The sequence below is a fragment of the Babylonia areolata genome, chromosome 24, assembly GCF_041734735.1.
Source record: "Babylonia areolata isolate BAREFJ2019XMU chromosome 24, ASM4173473v1, whole genome shotgun sequence".
In the NCBI taxonomy this organism is placed as follows: Eukaryota; Metazoa; Mollusca; class Gastropoda; order Neogastropoda; family Buccinidae; genus Babylonia; species Babylonia areolata.
This window is the reverse complement of record NC_134899.1, coordinates 34,005,363-34,024,404: the sequence shown is the minus strand read 5'-3', so window position 1 is coordinate 34,024,404 and position 19,042 is coordinate 34,005,363. Positions and strand designations below refer to the sequence as shown.

Genomic DNA, 19,042 nt, shown 5'->3' with positions numbered 1-19,042 from the left:
TGTGTGCATGCACAAACACAGATGTACCTACATGCATACATGAACACATGTACTGGTACATTAACATGCACAAACATAAAATGAAATAAAAAAGTATATTATGTACTCTCAGACACAATCACTTGCATATATATATATATATATATATATATATACACACACACACACACATATATACAAAATATTTTTCAACTGTTGGAACAAGTACTTTACATTCTCCAGCACACACACACACACACATTTTCACACTGTACAGTCAAATCAAACAAACCCACCATAGACATGCATAAGGTCCAGGACAGATAACTGAGAGGTTGCCTGTCGCCATGATGCAGTAACCTCAATTCCACACACTGTCAAAATTTGTTCGGCTTTAACCTGCTCCAGTCATGAGGTGAGTATGTCATGGATGCTGTTAGATGGCTCACACCACATAGTCAAAGCCTCATCCATTTCCCAAATGCATCTTCAGCAACTGCATTTAAATTTCCTCCTTTTCCCTGTGTCTGAACCCCCCCCCCCCCCCCCCCCCCCCCCCCTGTGTCTAGCTGACACCAAGATACATTAGTAATACCTTCATGGTGTCTCTAAATAAAATGGATTTCAATAGCAGTGATATAACCTGTGTTCAATATTTCACCAGAATACTGACTTGTGTCACCAGATAAAATCACTCATTATGACTTAAATCTTTTCTTTTTCTTTTTTTTTCTTTTTTTTTAATTACGAAGGCATGAGTACCAACCAGATTTAGCAGTTTGAATTTAGCACTTATTTTTTTACCTGGTCTGACCTTCTTGAGTATGGAGCCTGTCAGGCCATATCACAACTATTTATCTCCGAACCATACTTCATAGTTATATAACACACAAGGGCAAACACGAGTACACACACACAATAACACTTGTCTTAATATGACTCATGGCAATAAAATACACAGCTGATATGTGTAAAAACACTTCTCACTCCATCAGAAAGAATTACCACTGATAATCAGTTCTGTTCACCATGATGTAGTTCACGCATACAAAATATTATGTTCACTTAAGTATACAGATTCACAATGTTCCATTACCAATTAAAAAACAAAACACACACACACACACAAAGATGGAAAAGAAATGCGGGTGGGAGTGGAGAGGGGAGATTGGAAGGGGGTGGAGGAGGCAGGAGATGTGTAAACAGAGATTTAAATGCAACAGACAAAAAGAAGGGGCTCATGCACATGGGAAATTGACAGCTAAAGGGACAGAGGATTACTGAAAAAAAAAAAAAAAACAGCTAACGCTTTGTTTTTGACATGGAGCGCAAAAATGAATTCAAAGGCACTGAAAACATGAAAAATAAACAAAATTAAAATAAGGATATCACTGTTGAAGAGGGCAATTAAGCACCACATCACGATTTGAACATGGTTTCTAAATTGGAAAACATTTTTTTTTTCTCCACCTTGTTGTTCTTTAAAAAACAAAACAAAAAACAACAACAAAAAAATGCTGTTTTTTGCTCAATCAGTTGCTGAAAACACTGTCAGATATCAAGACACAGTAAACAGAAACCAAGCAATGTAAAATGTAACAAAGTATATAAACATTATCTACAGAATGACAAACAGGCCCTTTGTAAAGGGGCTGCAAACGTTGTACAAGTCAAGTTAAGTAACAAAAACATGATAATATAGATGAATGCAACAGTGTACCAAACAACGGCTACTGGTCAAGAGTACCAACCAGTCAAGTTGAATAAAAAAAAAAAAAGTTTTTTAAAACACCTTTTAACAACATGTGAAATATATCAAGGTGTTTTCCTTTTTTTTTTTTTTTTTTTTTTTTTTTCTTTGCTGTATTCCCTGTTTCCAAAATACCTTGTTCCCATCATTCAAACTCACCTTCTGTCTCATGCTCCATTATTTCCCCCTTTAATTTCTTTAGTCTTTTTTCACTGTAAGTGATATCAGACAAATGTGTGCATGTATGTGTGAGAGAGAGAGAGAGAGAAAGAGAGAGAGAGTCTGTGTGTGTGTGCTTGTGTGTGTGTGTGTGTTCATGTGTGTGTATGTCTGTGTGTCTGCGTGCTTGTGTGTGCTTACATGAATTACAACTTCCATATCTACAAAAATAAGTAAGCTGAGAGGCTGGCAAGAATACAAACAGATTATTCACAACATTCAACACTGGTTGGTCAAATTCAAACCAAATCACATGCCACTGGCCTAACACTGGCAACAATATTGTCTGCCACTGCTGGTTTCTTTCTCTCACTTTTGTGACACCTCTCAGCACTATAATACAACAACTATAAAGTCTCTCAGGACATGACAGCAACATTTACCATAAAAAGGAACAACCACCGACAGCAAAAATAAATAACCATCAAAAACATCAATCACAAAAAAAAAAAAAAAAAAAAAAAAAAAACACCAGCCAACAGCCATCAATAACAACAATAGCAAAAAAATTAAAAAGCAAAAAAACTGAATTCATCACAACACTGACTGCCAAAGCTAGTTTCCATCTCATCAGTTTCCTGTTAATTGCTTTTCTAACCTTCTTTATCCCTTTACATACATTGAAAGTATCTTTAATGCCTAACACGTATCGATCTATAAACACACATGGGAAGTGTTTCCAATGCATGACACCTATTTATCCCTTAACACACGTGGAAAATGTAGCTGATGCCTGACATTTATTAATTTATCCTTTTATTTACAATGGAAGTGTTTCTAATGCATGACACCTATTTATCCCTTAACACACGTGGAAAATGTAGCTGATGCCTGACATTTATTAATTTATCCTTTTATTTACAATGGAAGTGTTTCTAATGCATGACACCTATTTATCCCTTAACACACATGGAAAATGTCGCTGATGCCTGACATTTATTAATTTATCCTTTTATTTACAATGGTAGTGTTTCTAATGCATGACACCTATTTATCCCTTAACACACATGGAAAATGTCGCTGATGCCTGACATTTATTAATTTATCCTTTTATTTACAATGGAAGTGTTTCCAATGCATGACACCTATTTATCCCTTAACACACATGGAAAATGTAGCTGATGCCTGACATTTATTAATTTATCCTTTTATTTACAATGGAAGTGTTTCTAATGCCTAACACTTATCTATCCTCATACATTGAAAATATTCGTGCAAAATGTTTTCAGTTTCTTTTTGTATATTCTTATTATCATTATTAGTAGTAGTTGTAGTAGTAGTATTTATTTATTCTTTTTCTTTTATCAATTTCTTTATTTATTTCTTTTCCCCCTCAAGGCCTGACTAAGTGTGTTGGGTTACACTGCTGGTCAGGCATCTGCTCAGCAGATGTGGTGGAGCGCATATGGATTCATCTGTCTCTCTGGCAGTGCCTCTAATACCCAATACTTCTTTATCAGTTAACACACATGGAAAATGTCTCAAAACAAATGGCAATATCACCCAAGCCACAAACATTTCTATCAAATACAACATGGAAAATCACCCTAGCCACAAATATTCCTATCAAACATAACATGGAAAGTGTCTGATAATGGACAATGACATGATGACTCAAGCCGCAACCATTTCTGTCCCAAGATAGAAACAAAGATTTTCTGCCCCCTTGGTCTCCATCATATTCTCTTGTAGGTGATGATGTACTCTGGGTAGCAGACGTTCTGGTCGTAGACCACAAACTCCCTGAAGATCCTGGTGGCATCATCAATGACAGAGTTGAAGAGGTGGGAGCCTTGACAGTCACAACGTTTCTGGGAGCAGCTCATGCAGGGGGGTCTCTTGAACTGTTGGGGCTTCTCGTGCTTGTGGATGAAGGGCTCTCCCAGCAGGACACGCATGAGGATCATCTTCAGCTCCTCTCCGGTTGTCCTGTCCTGCTTGAAGTCTGTCCCAGACACAAACAGCGGCTGGTGAGTAACAGGAATGGAGCTTCCTCATCCTTCTTTCTTTTACCAATTAAGTGCCTATAAGACGTCAGCTGACATCCTGCAGAAAGTGTTGCCATAGTGCCAATAAGACATCAGCTGACGTCCTGCAGAAAGTGTTGCCATAGTGCCAATAAGACATCAGCTGACGTCCTGCAGAAAGTGTTGCCATAGTGCCAATAAGACGTCTACTGACAGCCTGCATGTATTTTGATTTTTCATTCATTGGATTCTGGTATAATGAATATAAACAGACTCTGAATGGTTACTTTAATGTGTCTGGATTTTAAAAAATTACTATTCAAGCAAGCATTCGTAACCCCCTTTTTTTCAGAATAATGATTTACTAACTTGATTACTTGGAACATGTGTGAAAAGAGGGTTTGCCTCACATGCCAAATGGCACTGGGCACTTTGTCAAGTGACGACAGTGGTCTCAGTCAGCGAATGTACACAACTCTGCAAGCTGTGTTGATGATTATGTATGAGTATAACCATGTGAGATGGATCTGTCTTGTCTTTTGATACGTTTGAACTGGAAGGTGGTGATGAAGCTGACAACAACGCAGCTATCTCCATTCAGTGTATCTCTTCTTGCTTTCTTGAAAATGGTGCATGAAGTAAAGGAGGCACTGACATTTCTCTGCCAACATCTGAACACAATTACAGAATCTCTTGGCAGAGTCAACCACACTTTCTTGATTTAAAAAAAAAAAAATTAATATCAAAATCACGTTTTGGATCATGAAACTGCTGTCTGACATTTGCTGAGCACAGAATCATTACTTTGACTTCTGTTTAAAATAAAGGATCTAAAAATGCTGATACTGCGTTCCAACTTTGTCAGAAGTTACACAGAAGTCTGCTAGTGCTGTAAACAGTTCTTCACACTTTATATAAGTATGGATGAAAAATTGAAAAAAAAAAAATATTCATAGTCTCAATAATCAAGATTCAAAGCCTGACCACTGTCATAAAACAGGGACAGTAATACCTGAGTACATAGACAAAATGTGCAAAAATATCAGGAATTGGAAGGTTGCAGTCTGAAAAACTGTCAGCTGCAAATAACCCTTCTAAATGTGTTTTGCAAGTCCTTAAAACCCCTTACATAATGACACTTATATCCCCAAAAACATAAATAAAATTTTTGATTCTTTGAATTCTGTATAGTGGCATTCGGTTATAGGTGGTGATTACACACTGATAGTGTAGTTACCCTGTAAGCACGGATACATACAGTGAAAGGTTTAAATCACATCCTCACCTGTGTACTGATCAGCTTTGGTTGAACTCTCTGCTGCGTAAACACCAGACCCCAACATAGTCTTGTCACCCGCCATGCGGAAGTCCAGTCCTTGTTCGAAGATTTTGCTCAGGATGGATTTCTTTGTGCCGTGGAACAGGTAGTGTTCATTAATCTGCACACACACACACACACACACACACACACACATAGACATTTAAATATCACACTTTAAAGCAATGCCATCGTTTCTAATTCTGAGAATATGAAGCCAGTGATCAACACTATAATCATTCCTGTAATGCAATGCATTCACAAATGTGAAATCTCAAATAATATCAACTGCCTTGTTGTTGTTTTTTGTTTGTTTGTTCGTTTTTGTTTTTGTTTTTTAAAATATAAACAAACCTCATCTCTTGACAGAGGCAAAGAAAACATACGTGGTGGCAGATCTCTCGACAGAGATGTTAATCTTTTCGCTGCCATGAAAATCATATTTAAGTGAAATCTATTTGTCAGGGTTTTTTCACAAAAAACGGGTATAAATTTTCAAAAAATTCTGTGCTCTTTGTTACTGGAGAAAAACCCATAAAATATATTTTTTCTCAAAGGTAAATGAATAAAGAATACAAAACACATGATGTTTTCCCATTTTATATATTTTTTTGTGACATGCTGTTGTTTTGAAATCAGTGTTTTGTTTTTGGTCACATTTTCAACTTGTTGATTACAAACATTAGTCAGATAATTTGAACTAATATATCATATTTTCTGGACAAATGGACATCTGCAGACACAAAATCATACCAGAACAACCACACACACACACACACACACACAAAATTAAAGAGATAGATACACGATGCATTGTGACTTCTCCAAGTGATAATATGGATGTGAGGCCACACCCCCTCAGTCTCCACACCCTCCTCTTCACCCCTCTCACATGGTCACTTTATCCACTTCTCATCAGACTGCGTTGGCTGAGTGCCAAGAAAATTGCTCACACTGTGTCCTGCTCAAAATTCGGTCACTTTCTGTCAGCTGCTACACCTCTACAGCCAGCATCACTTACTGATAGTCGTATCTTGGCCACTCTCTTGATTGCTCCCTGTATTTTCTATCAAATCGTCCTATAAATGTTCACCACTGTCTTCTCCTTCGAAATTACACTTCAATTCTTTCTGAGCATCAGCTAAAGAAAGCAATCTTGGTTGATTTCGTTTGCCATGATCGCATGTCTTGAGCACAGCGTCAGTCCGACATTTTGTTGAGCGAGCGAGGGAGGAGCCAGGCAAATACTACGACAGTAACCCAACCAAAACGTTCAAATAAAGGACTGCTTCATGATGTATATATTGTTTCTAGCTATGAACAGAATCTAGAAAGATTCCTCAAGCTAAATCTACCACTATTTTTGTCAACGAACTGAATGTAAACCAGGGAAAAGTCAGAATATTTTGATGGTGAGTCTCGTCATTGTGGCAGCAAAGCGTACATGCTTGCGATGACGAGTTATCTCATCATATAGGCAGCCTAGAGGTTAATATACCTGGTGGTAGATCTCTCGACAGAGATGTTAACATACCTGGTGGTAGATCTCTCGACTGAAGAGATGGGAGGTTTTCTTTTGGTTTCAGTTTGTCAAGGAGATGTTACTGCATTTGTGCAAAACCATATATGCTGCACCAGATCTGCTAAGCAGATGTCTGACCAACAGCATAACCTAACTCGCTAATTAGGCTTTGGGTGCATGCATACATATTTGTGTACTTATCAGGGTGGATTTCTTCAACAGATTTTTGCCACAGGACAAGACATATGTTGCCACGGGTTTGGTTTCTTATTCAGTGTGCCAAGTACGCACTGCACAAAAGACCTCAGTATACTGTCTCATCCGAACGACTAGATGCTCAATTTGATTTTACAAACAAATTTAGGAGAAAGGGTGAAACCACAATTTGAGCCCAGACCCTCATAGACACAGTACTGACAGGTAAGCGTCTTAACTATTCTGCCACATTCCTTCTTAGAAGGAGATGTGAACATACCTGGTGGTAGATCTCTCGATCAAGGAGACTCCTGGCAGCAATGTTTTCCGTGGTCTTCAGCACCCCACGGGATCCAGAAAGTTGTTCAAGGGGTGTGAAAAATGCCGAGGACGCCGAGCTGGCGCGGTGTTCCAGCCTGCGAAACAGCAGTTCCCTTCTGTGGCTGTACTCCTGCCACAGCTGAGGATTCTCCAGCCTCTCCACTCTTACCACCTGGCACAGAGAGCAGAAATTAACACACAATAAGTGAGGCACATGACAAAATGACAGACAGAGAGAGCAGAAATTAACATACATTAAAAGAGGCACATGACATTAAGACAGACAGACAGATCGCAAATCTGCATGCATACTGGCAAATATATGCATATATACCTTCCTTTCCATCACCGAGATTCAGACACCTGCTGTGTTTGTCAGAACATTTTCAAAGAGATATCTGTGGAAGAATAACACTTCTGGTCTTCCTACCTGAGACCATAGCACACACTCTACTCAAGGTGACAGCCAGCCGGGGGGCAAGAAAGTCCCACAATGACATGCCTCAGATAGGGTTTCAGTCTGTAACCTCCCAGTCTTCAGTCCACAATGTGCTCCCAAAAACAGAGTATGGCTCACTACATACCAAGGTAAAAATGGTCATATATGTTGAGTCCACTCATGCATACAAGTGAATGTTGGAGCTCCATCCCACAAATGAAGAAGAAGAGGAAAAAGAAGTCTGTTACACTACTTCACTATAAATATTTATCACTAATGCCACACATACATATCTGTTGCTTTCTTTAAACATATGAAGTGATCCCAAGCTACAAAAATAATTGGTAAGGTAAAATGGCATACTCTGTGGCTTATGCATAGAAAATAATGCAATATATTAATGACTGGGGATATAATTCAATTTTGTTACAGAAAGTAAATCTGCTGGTTTGTTAGATAAAAAAAAAAATGCCTTTGCAGAATTAACTCCAAATTAAGTTTTTTCAGTTTCTGTAACTCCTTTTAAAGCAGTTAATTTTATGTTCTCACTCATGTCAGACATCTCATTCTGATATGTTGGGGTTTTGGGGGTTTTTTTGTTCCTAGACTCTGAAGAAATTTGTCTTTGCATTCCCATGAGTTTGGGCATGCTGTAAACCTGTTGATGTTAAAGTCTTCCATGGTCCAGCAGGATGCACACATGGTCCAACATGTCTGCACACATGTATATATCTATGATGTATGTGTCATCACACACACACACACACACACACACACACACACACACAAAAGCATACACAGATGTAAACATACCTGTGAGAGTGTATGTGTTCAGCTATGCATATAATTATAACATGCATGTGTATAACTTCCTTTCAAACACCTACAATGCTTTCTGTAATATATCCTGGTGTGAAGCAGGCCCATGAGATACAGGCACCTGCTGTACTCATCACAACATGTTTCAATGGAAATTTAAGTTGCTTTGTTGTTGTTCTTCTTCTAAGCGCGTTGGGTTACGCTGCTGGTCAGGCATCTGCTTGGCAGATGTGGTGTAGCGTATATGGATTTGTCCAAACGCAGTGACGCCTCCTTGAGCTACTGAAACTGAAACTGAAACTGTTTCTTCTTCTTCTTCTTCTTTTCCTCCTCCTTCTGTGTTCATGGGCTGCAGTTGCTATGTTCACTCATATGTATGATTACGTGTATAACTGTTTTTACCCCGCCATGTAGAGGCAGACGTACTCCGGTTCCAAGGGGTAGCTATGTTTATAAACATTCTTTGAATCCTGACGCTCAGCACCTACAAATATTTACCTGAACCTGAGTGTGTGTCAGGTTCCGAGCATCTTTCCCAGCACCAGCCTTGTCAGCCTCCCAAGTAGCCTGGATCAACTTGTCAACTTCTGTTCGCTCTTCCGCGGTGACGTTGTTCGGTTTGGTGCCTCGCTTATGCCAGGCTTCCAAAGCTTTATCATAGCTCACCTTGTGATCTTTATCTTTCCTGCATACCTGTGGAATTGAGGACAAGGGTAGTGGAAGATGAATATGTGCAAGAAGCACATGTAAGTAAATATGTCTGCACCTGTGGTTTCCCCTGCATTTGTGGAAAAGCATATATAAACACACATCTATGCGTTCATAAAAAAATACATATGTGTCCATACATGCCACACACACATACACACGCACACACATACACGCACACATGCACACGTACATGCATACACACACACATACACATGCATATACACATACACAGACATGTTCACAAGCATGTGCATGCACATGTGCACACACACGCACACACGCACGCACACGCACACACTCACAAACACACATACACACACAAACGCACACACAGAGCTCAAGGATTCTGAAGATAAACCCATTTTTATTGTTGAAGTATGGCAGAATCAAGCAACAATATTCAACTTACTTTTTCACGGATAATGCTTATTGCCTTGCATACATACACACACACACACATACACACACACACACACACATGCACACACACATATCCCTATCATGTCAGAACAATTTTCTTCCAAGTAAAATTCTTACTCCAGCCTGTGGTGAGAATCAAATTTCTGTTGTTCTTTTCACTCTTTGACTTTTTTCTTTTTTTTTCTTTTTAAACAACAGCAGCAACACAACTTCTTTCCGTTTATCGATTGATATACCCTGAACAGCAAGCAGCCAAGGCAGACCAAAACCCACAGTTTTACCTTCCCTCATCTTGTTGATTTTCACTTTGCCTTTCGAGACCGATGCAAGCTCATTTCACTAATACATTGTCTGGTTAAATCGGTGATTCCTAGTTAGCACTTATCCATCACAGATTAGCAGCGGTTTTATGAAGGTTGAATATTTCATTTTTACGGTCTCTGAATACAAATAAACTGACACATTTTTCAGTTTCCTACCAGTTTTGTGTATGGCTCAGATTACATGCCTTGTTCCAGTTATTACAAGTTATATAAAGTTGATTTTAAAGTGTTTTTACAAATAAAGCTAATCAATCTTAAAGTATTTGTGAAAAAAGTAATCATTCAATGAATCTCATCAACACTGATAGGCAATCAACAAGCTTCTTAGTTAACTAGTTATTACAAGCACATTGCTTGCATCAACACCACACTTGATTTTTTTCCTTTTGATCACTCCAGACAATGGAACACTATACTGGTTTCGACAATTAAAATTTTTTCCACGTTTTCCTCATGGGGTAGCATAACAATTGCAGCTACACCAGGCACTGCGAACGTGTCAAGGGTCGAATGGAAAGTTTCTTCATGAGATTTCATAACAACACACTCCACAGCAAGCCAGCGAGTTCAGGACCCCACACGACAAGTTAATCTGCATACCTATCAAAAATGGTGTCGCAGGCGATAGAAGTGGAAATTTTTGGAGCAAATTAGATCACGACAGCCGCTTTTACCACTGCTGAAGTGACTGAAATGCTTCAAACTGAAGGTTTTGACATCAACGAGGATGATGAAGAAGTTGAATAAAGTATCTGCAGTGAAGAAATCAACCAGCAAGAAGGTACTGATAGTGACTCAGCTTCTGAGAACAGTGAAGAGGGAGGGGGGTGGGCATTCACACGACGTCAGGAGAGGGGTCAGTGGGTCAAGTGCAGTGAGTATCATTCAGTTACTTTAAGATTTGTATTTTTTGTGATTTTTTTCCTGACACTAACAAATGGGTCGTCTGTAGAGAAAAGCAAGGGAGAGAACTATTCATCTGGAGTGAGTTAATAGCAGACATGGTGTTGTGTATCTGAATCAGTCTACATGCTCTGACATCTCCTTGAAACTGAAACTCCTTTTGATACAAACAATTGTAACACCTACAGCACAACAAAAGTGATGGGAGTTTTCCTTTCAACACAGACACATATGACAACGGGTTACTGACACACCTGATGTGTAACAAAACTGCAACTGAAACTGAAAGTTTACCTTCCAGAAGACACACCCAACAGTTCAGTTCGGTTACTCAAGGAGGTGTCACTGTGTTCAGATAAACCCATATGCTACACCACATCTGCTAAGCAGATGCCTGACCAGCAGCATAACCAAATACACTTAGTCAGGCCTTGAGGGGGGGAAATATAGAAATAAAATGAAGTAAAAAACACCCAACATGTAACACAACTGCAACTGAAACTCAAAGTTTATCTTCCAGTAGACACATCTATCATGTTACAAAACTAAAACTGAAAGTGAAAGTTTACCTTCCAGTAGACACACCCAGTGTGTAACAAAACTGGAACTAAATCTGAAAGTTTACCTTCCAGTAGACACATCTATCTTGTTACAAAACTAAAACTGAAAGTGAAAGCATACCTTCCAGTAGACACACCCAATGAGTAACAAAACTGCAACTGAATCTGAAAGCTTACTTTCCAGTATGAGGGCAGGCGATCGGTCTCGACAGGTAGGCGCAGCTGGGCCCTCTTGCTCCAGGCCTGGGAGCTCTGCTGCTCAATGTGCAGCAGCATCTGGTCCTTGATGCCCGCCAGCAGCTGATGGACAAGGTGCTTCTGGCCGCACATCCTCAGACCTGCCGCACACCAACGACAGTGAAACCCTTCAGACGACAGGAAGGTGGAGAAGGACAAAGGTGGCAGACTGGTTACGATGCTCGTCTGCCAATGCGGTGTCCGTGAAGGTATGGGTTCGATTCCTGCTCTCAACTTTTCTCCCAAGTTTTACTGGTGAAACCAAAGTGAGCGTCTATTCATTCGGATGAGACAATAGACCAAGGTCCTATGTGCAGCATGCACTTGGCGCACTGAAAAAGAACCCACAGCAACAAAAGGGTTGTCCTCTGGCAAAATTATGTAGAAGAAATCCACTGTGGTAGGTGTGTCATGCACCAAAGGCCTGACAAACCATGTTGGGTTATACTGCTGGTCAGGCATCTCTCTAGCAGATATGGATTTGCCCAAACACAGTGACGCCTCCTTGTGAAACTGAAACTAAAGCTGAAACTAAGGAGATGTCAAAACCAATGTGGTGTGGTGTGGTGATGGGTTTTGTTGTACTATGGTGGATAAATCCTAATTTATTAATGTCAAGGTTAAAAAAGGCCTTTGGGGCAGTGAATGATATGAAACCACCATGTTCAAGGCTTGGCACAGGAAGGTTGGTTTTAATCCTCACCTTCTGCTGTTTTAAGCTTCCCCAACCAAAGTCAGGTGCCCATTCACACTGAGCAGAGTGATGGAAATCACAGTAAGGTTCCTTTACGAAGGACTCAACACCATGCTGAAACAGAGCATCGAACCCTGACCACTGGTGACCACTGGATCATAGGGTCCACTAAGAAACTGATTTTGCCACAGTGCCGTACAATAGCATGTTTGTTGTGAACAAACTCACCGGAGTATGATATGATCATGTGTGCGTTTGTGCACATACCCACACTCACAGGCACACACACACACACACACACACACACACACACACACAAACACACACACACGCGCACACACACACACACACACACACACACACACATTCTCTGGTGAAAATTTACACGCTACCTTTGTCACAAAGGCTGAGGTGTACGTTGGTTTTTGAAGCAGTTATTAGTATATCCTGGATAACATGGAGACCCAGATCGTAGAACTTGTCCAAGTCATTCTTCCGCAGAGTCTCGTGCCAGAGGAATATGGTCTTCAGCTCTCCAAGCAACACCTGCCTCAAAGTGTCACGATCCTCAGGCTGGTCCACGCAGATCTGCGCCTCAAACAAACCCCTGCCTGACTGTGACGATTCCACAGCTGAAAGAGAAACGGAGAAATGATGATGATGATGATAAGGATACTTCTATAGCACCTATCTTAGATCAGACACCAAACTCAAAGCACTTTGCAAATATGAAGTCATTTACACAACAGGCTGCTTACCTGGGTAGAGCTGACTGACAGCCAGCATTGGGCGTTCATCATCCGTTACCTGTGTCATTCAATCCGATTTCAGTTACACATACACACGCACACACACACATACACAGACATGTAACATTTTTGCATGCATGACCATTTTATCTATTTACCCCACAATGTAGGCAGCCACTCTGTTTCTGGGGGTGTGCATGCTGGGTATGTTCTTGTTTCCATAACCCACCGAACACTGACATAGATTACAGGGTCTTTTATGTGTGTATTTGATCTTTTGCATGTGTGTGTACACACAAAAGGGGTTCAGGCACTAGCAGGCCTGCACATCTGTTGACCTGAGAGATTGGAAAAATCTCCACCCTTAACCCACCAGGTGTGACAGTGATTGAACTCAGGAAACTCTAATTATTTTACCACAGCACAGATATTTACTGTTTTTCACAGTGTCAAACATCTTTCTGATTGACTGCTGGAATCCAGATGATATCAGGTACAAACAATTTACAGTTAACCCCATGAAGAACGTGCTCCGGGATTTCCCCTAGATATGAAGAAAACCAGTATTTATCAACTTGATTTAAATTTTACATGCACTGAAACATGCATGGGTGAAATGGTCAATTAATGCTGGGGTTTTTGTTTTGTTTTTTGTTGTTGTTGTTGTTGTTTGTTTTGCTTTAAAAAAAAAAGAATTTTAACTTGATCTGCATTTTATGTGGAAAAAAAATATAGCTTAATAAACCAACAAGACAAATAATGATAAAGAAAGAGATGACAGAAAGATAAACACACACCCAAAGAGAAAAAAAAGAAAAAGAAAAAAAGAAGGAAGCAACAGAAAAGAGGAAATTTCTGGCACTGAATTTCCATACGGTGAGGTTACAATCTATACTGGATCCCTCCACCATCCCCATCCACCCACCACCCCACAGCCCCAAACACCCCACCCTTCCATCGGGCAACCCCACAGAAGGCAAGGAGAAATGGATATATCAATATAACCAATCAATAAAGACAATCATTTCTAAATAAGAAATATTGATAATTTCTCTCAAAGCTTTTCATGGAAACTGGTGAGAACGTGTCAACCATGTTTATCATGATACAACACAAAATGTCTAACATCACCCACAACTGCATGCCACCTTCAAATAGAATGGAAAGAACAGAATCCTGCACTGCAAGGAAAAAAAAAAGAAAAAAAAAATCCACTGTGCTCTCTTGTGCTTCCAGCTTGATACTGCTCTCCTCATTGTCAGTGGCATCTAAAGTTTTCATCATAGTTTAAACATTTCAAAAAATTAATTCTAGTATACCTTCTTGTGCTTTCAGCATGACACTGTTCTTGCTGTCATCATCATTGTCAATGTCATCTGGTTTCAATCATAGTTAAAAAAAAAAAAATTTTAATTCCACTATATATTATTTGCTTCCAGCATGACATTGTTCTCACTGTTGTCATTGTCATCTGAAGTTTTAATCATATTTTTTGAAGAAAAAAATATTTTGAATTATTTAATACCTTCTTGTGCTTCCAGCATGACATTGTTCTCACTGTCGTCATCGCCATCATCTGTGTCAGAACTGTTGTCGTCTGCGTCTGCTGGTGGTGGTGGTGGTGGTGCTGGAGTGGTGGCAGCAGCAGCAGGGGGAGCTGGGGGCACCTGAGGGGGCGTGGCGGCGCCAAGCTTCTGACTGATGATCTGGGCAAACTTGCCTGCCAGGCTCACATCGTAGACTACCACAGAAATGTTCTGGGGAAGAAGAAGAAAAAGGAGAAAATATTATATTATTAACTTCTTTCTTATTCTTTTCTCTTTGCTTTTCTTTCTTCTTTTTTTATATATATTTTTTTTAATTCTTTTTAGGAGCAGTGCATAGTAGTGTCCATTGGGTAAACTGAATGTTTCTGAAAACCCAGTCTTTTGTTTCTTTAACTTTTTTTTTCTTTTTTGAAGTTATTTAGTTCACTTGCTTTTTGGGGCGATGGGGGTGGGGGATATAAAGATATGATTAATCATTTAGCCCTATCTCCCAATGTCATGTCAAGAATCCTTTCACAATTCCGTGGACTTGAACACAGACCCTAACCAACACTAAAATCTGACAGATTGGTCCTTGTCCTATAGCAGAGATCAACTCATCGACTCGGCTTTTTTTTCATTATCATGTTGTTCTGTGCATTTTAATATGCTGTGCTTTTAATATTGTTCAAATTAGAATTATTTTTTGGTTTAGAGGATACACCTGTTATCCAAAGCACCTTACTGTCAGATATGCTATCAAGACAAGCTACACAAACATTTTAACATTTTACAAAGCAAAGAATTCAGAAAGCAATAGAAAATATACAAAAAATCAATCTGTACAAGTATTAAGCTTGATTCCAGTATCCTTGGACGAAAAGCAAACACAATATTTAAATAAGTTTTTAAAATTTCAAAAACCCAAACCTGCGCCCACCTTCCCATCAGTTAGCCCTACAGAGGAAGAAAAACAGAAGTACACAGAAACAGACCAAGAACTTACAAGCGAATGGTTTTGGCCTCAAGTATATAAAATGCTTCTGGTCTTGTTTACTTCTCATGTCTTTACCTGTATGGAGCAGGGAGGCGGCTGAACGGTGAAGATGATCAGCTGCCAATACAGACAGCCTGTGTTTGACTGGAAAATCAAACTCAGTGCCTAGTCATTCAGGATGAGACAATAAATCGAGGTCCCGTGTGCAGCATGCACTTCACACACTGAAAAAGAACCCACGGCAACAAAAGGGTTGTCCTCTGGCAAAATTCTGTAGAAGAAATCCACTCTGATGGATACACACATATATAAGCATGCAGTCAAAGCCTGACTAAATGTGTTGGGTTATGCTGCTGGTCAGGCATCTGCCTGGCAGATGTGGTGTAGCGTATACGGATTTGTTCAAACGCTGTGACGCCTCCTTGAGAAACTGAAACTGAAACTTACCTGTATGGTGCTGGGATTCTGCTGCAGGTACTCCTTGAAGGCAAAGGCCATTGTGCTGGCTGTGGTGTACTCTCCAAAGTCAAACCTCCTGCCCACGCCGATTGGGGGCAGGGCGATGGAGGTCTGTCCGTTCTGTGCAGTCAGCTGTAAGCTCTGCAGTACCAGCTCCTTCACCACCTGCGTGAAGAGGACAGTGCAGGTCAGGTGGTTAAAAACATGCGTTCTTTCATGCACGCTAACTTTTGGTGACATGCTCATGTTCTTAGGGGGCGCAACTCTGTGTGCTGACCTGTGGCTCTAATGTCTGTCTTTTTTGTTTATTTGTTTGTTTCTTTACATTGCATGTACTTGAGCCAAAAGACTTTTTTTTTTCTCTTTTTTGGGAGGCTGTGGGGGATGGGGGGGGTAAGTTTACAGACAATTAAGTAGTATCTAATAATCTTATCTTACATTACCTTCTTATATTCTGATATATTATCATGCAGACTCAGAGACATGCATACTCTGACACAAACACACATGTGTGTGCAATCACATACCCACTTTTTTTGTTGTTGTTTGTGTTGTTATTATTTGTCTTATATGAAGACATGAAACCAGACTGAACGCACACACAGACACACACACAGACAGACACACACACACACACACACACAGACACACACACACACACACACACACAACTGCATATAAAAAGATAAAAGCACTTTGAACCATGATCACTGGTGACCACTGGATCAGTATTTCAACACCTCACCATTTCTGCCATGGAGCCTATCAGTCCAGCCTTTCCACTGACAAATTTGAAATTTTCAAAGCAATGAAATGGAAGCAAATAAAACCAACAGGCAAGAGACAGGAACGGCGGAGAGACAGATGTCTAGAGACGGGCACAATAGCTGAATGGTTAAAACGTTGGACTTTCAATCTGAGGGTCCCGGGTTCGAATCTCGGTGACGGCGCCTGGTGGGTAAAGGGTGGAGATTTTTCCAATCTCCCAGGTCAACATGTGTGCAGACCTGCTAGTGCCTGAACCCCCTTCGTGTGTACACGCAAGGAAAAGATCAAATACGCACGTTAAAGATCCTGTAATCCATGTCAGCGTTCGGTGGGTTATGGAAACAAGTACATACCCAGCATGCACACCCCTGAAAGCGGAGTATGGCTGCCTACATGGCGGGGTAAAAACGGTCATACACGTAAAAGCCCACTCGTGTATATACGAGTGAACGTGGGAGTTGCAGCCCACGAACGCAGAAGAAGAAGATGTCTAGAAGGGGTAAAACAAAATGCATGAACATGAGACTGACTTTTTTTTTTTTTTTTACATCAGGCAGTAACGAGAATACCGAGACAGATGGAGCATTAATCAATTAAAAAAACAAAAAAACATATATATATCAAAATTCATGGTTGTGAGATTCACACCTTTTTTGTCAACAGGCAGAAATGAGAATGCCAAAGAGACAGACTGAGTGTTAATTTTTTTTTTAATTTTAAAAAGAAAACGCACGGTTATGAGATTTGCACCTGACTGACAAGTCAAAAACAAAAAAAACTAAAAAGGCAGTATGAGAGTTGATAAATAAGAAGAAATGACAAAATGCAAGGTTGCGAGATTCGCACCTTTTTGACACCTGGGCGCGGCAGTTTCTTCAGAACAGCGTGGAAGAGGAAAGGCATAGGAAGGCTGGACCCAGTGGTGGGGGTAGTCACCAGCCGACACTCCCTACTGTCACCTCCTGTCGCAGCGTTGGTCTGCAGCGTCTGAAATTTCAGTGACACTGTCAGGCAGAGTGCACAGATGTGGGTACATACACCCATGCACATGCACACGTTTGTGCAGAAGAGAGGGATGTATACGCATGCATGCATATATTTGCGCGAGTCCGCATGCATGCACATATGCACACGCACTCAAAACATGCATGCACACACACACACTCACACGTGCACACACATGTACATTCACACATGCAAACGCGCGTGCGCACACACACACACACACACACACACACACATAAACCTACTCTCTCTCCCACACTCACACACATTCAAACACACACACACATACACACACACACACACACACACACACACACACGCACACACACAAATCAATGAAACCTGGCAGTGTTTTCATCTTTTGATCTGACAAAGGGATGCATGTCCATGGTTATCTGAAGTACTGTCTGCTCATGCATGACCTTGCAGATATTTTTTTTACTTGTTTCAAGGTAAAAGTTAAATGTCCTGTAGCTTTTTACAGCCATCAAAGCAGTGAATTCAAGTCCTGTGTCAAGAGCTAGGCACAGGAAGGCAGGGCCCAATCTGATCTTTTCCATCGCTGTAATCTTTTCCTGACCAAAGTCAGGAAACCATTCATACTTGGGAGGAGTACGTAAAACAAAAGTATACTGCCTTTCCCAAGGACACTGCAGCATGCTGAAACAGGGCCTTGAACTCTGACCACAGGTGAATATTGAATCGGTAGTTCGAAACATAACCGACTCACCCACACCACTCCAGATACTTTTTCATGTACATTTCTTTATCAATTACAGCATAAACATTCATACAATGTGAGTCTATGTTACCATTGTCTGCATTGTTACATGATATAAAATGCATGCATGTGTGTACATGTCTTTTTAAGGGGGGTATTAGATGAATATTGTATGCACATTCATCTTATCTAGTAATTTTTTTTTTTTCTTTTTAACGCAGAGTCAAACCAGACGCGTGTGACAAGACGTTAAAAAGAATTCCGTCCTGCTTCCCAAACCGACCAATTCCAGCGTACCTGTGCCAGTGCTGGACACTTCTTGAGGAAGGTCAAGCCGATGGCAGTGCCCTTCAGACCCAAGTCTTGTCCCACCAGACACATGGCAGCCCCCACCTGGAGTGAAACATCATGATGACAATAATGAAAGAAGGAGCAGCAGG

At 40.4% G+C, this 19,042-nt stretch overlaps 1 protein-coding gene across 1 annotated transcript in view; it reads right to left on the bottom strand.

Moving 5' to 3' along the window:
* Window positions 1–2,612: 2,612 nt before the first annotated feature.
* Window positions 2,613–19,042, bottom strand: part of LOC143299086 (uncharacterized) — a 32,386-nt gene continuing 15,956 nt past the window's right edge. Inside the window, exons 10-19 of the mRNA XM_076612207.1 lie at window positions 18,900–18,995; window positions 17,723–17,863; window positions 16,097–16,273; window positions 14,652–14,883; window positions 12,770–13,009; window positions 11,624–11,784; window positions 9,028–9,222; window positions 7,231–7,443; window positions 5,201–5,354; window positions 2,613–3,893 (exon numbers count right to left, since the gene is read on the bottom strand). Coding sequence (XP_076468322.1) covers window positions 3,625–3,893; window positions 5,201–5,354; window positions 7,231–7,443; window positions 9,028–9,222; window positions 11,624–11,784; window positions 12,770–13,009; window positions 14,652–14,883; window positions 16,097–16,273; window positions 17,723–17,863; window positions 18,900–18,995 — 1,878 coding nt within the window. The 3' untranslated portion in view covers window positions 2,613–3,624. The remainder of the gene's footprint in view (window positions 3,894–5,200; window positions 5,355–7,230; window positions 7,444–9,027; window positions 9,223–11,623; window positions 11,785–12,769; window positions 13,010–14,651; window positions 14,884–16,096; window positions 16,274–17,722; window positions 17,864–18,899; window positions 18,996–19,042) is intronic.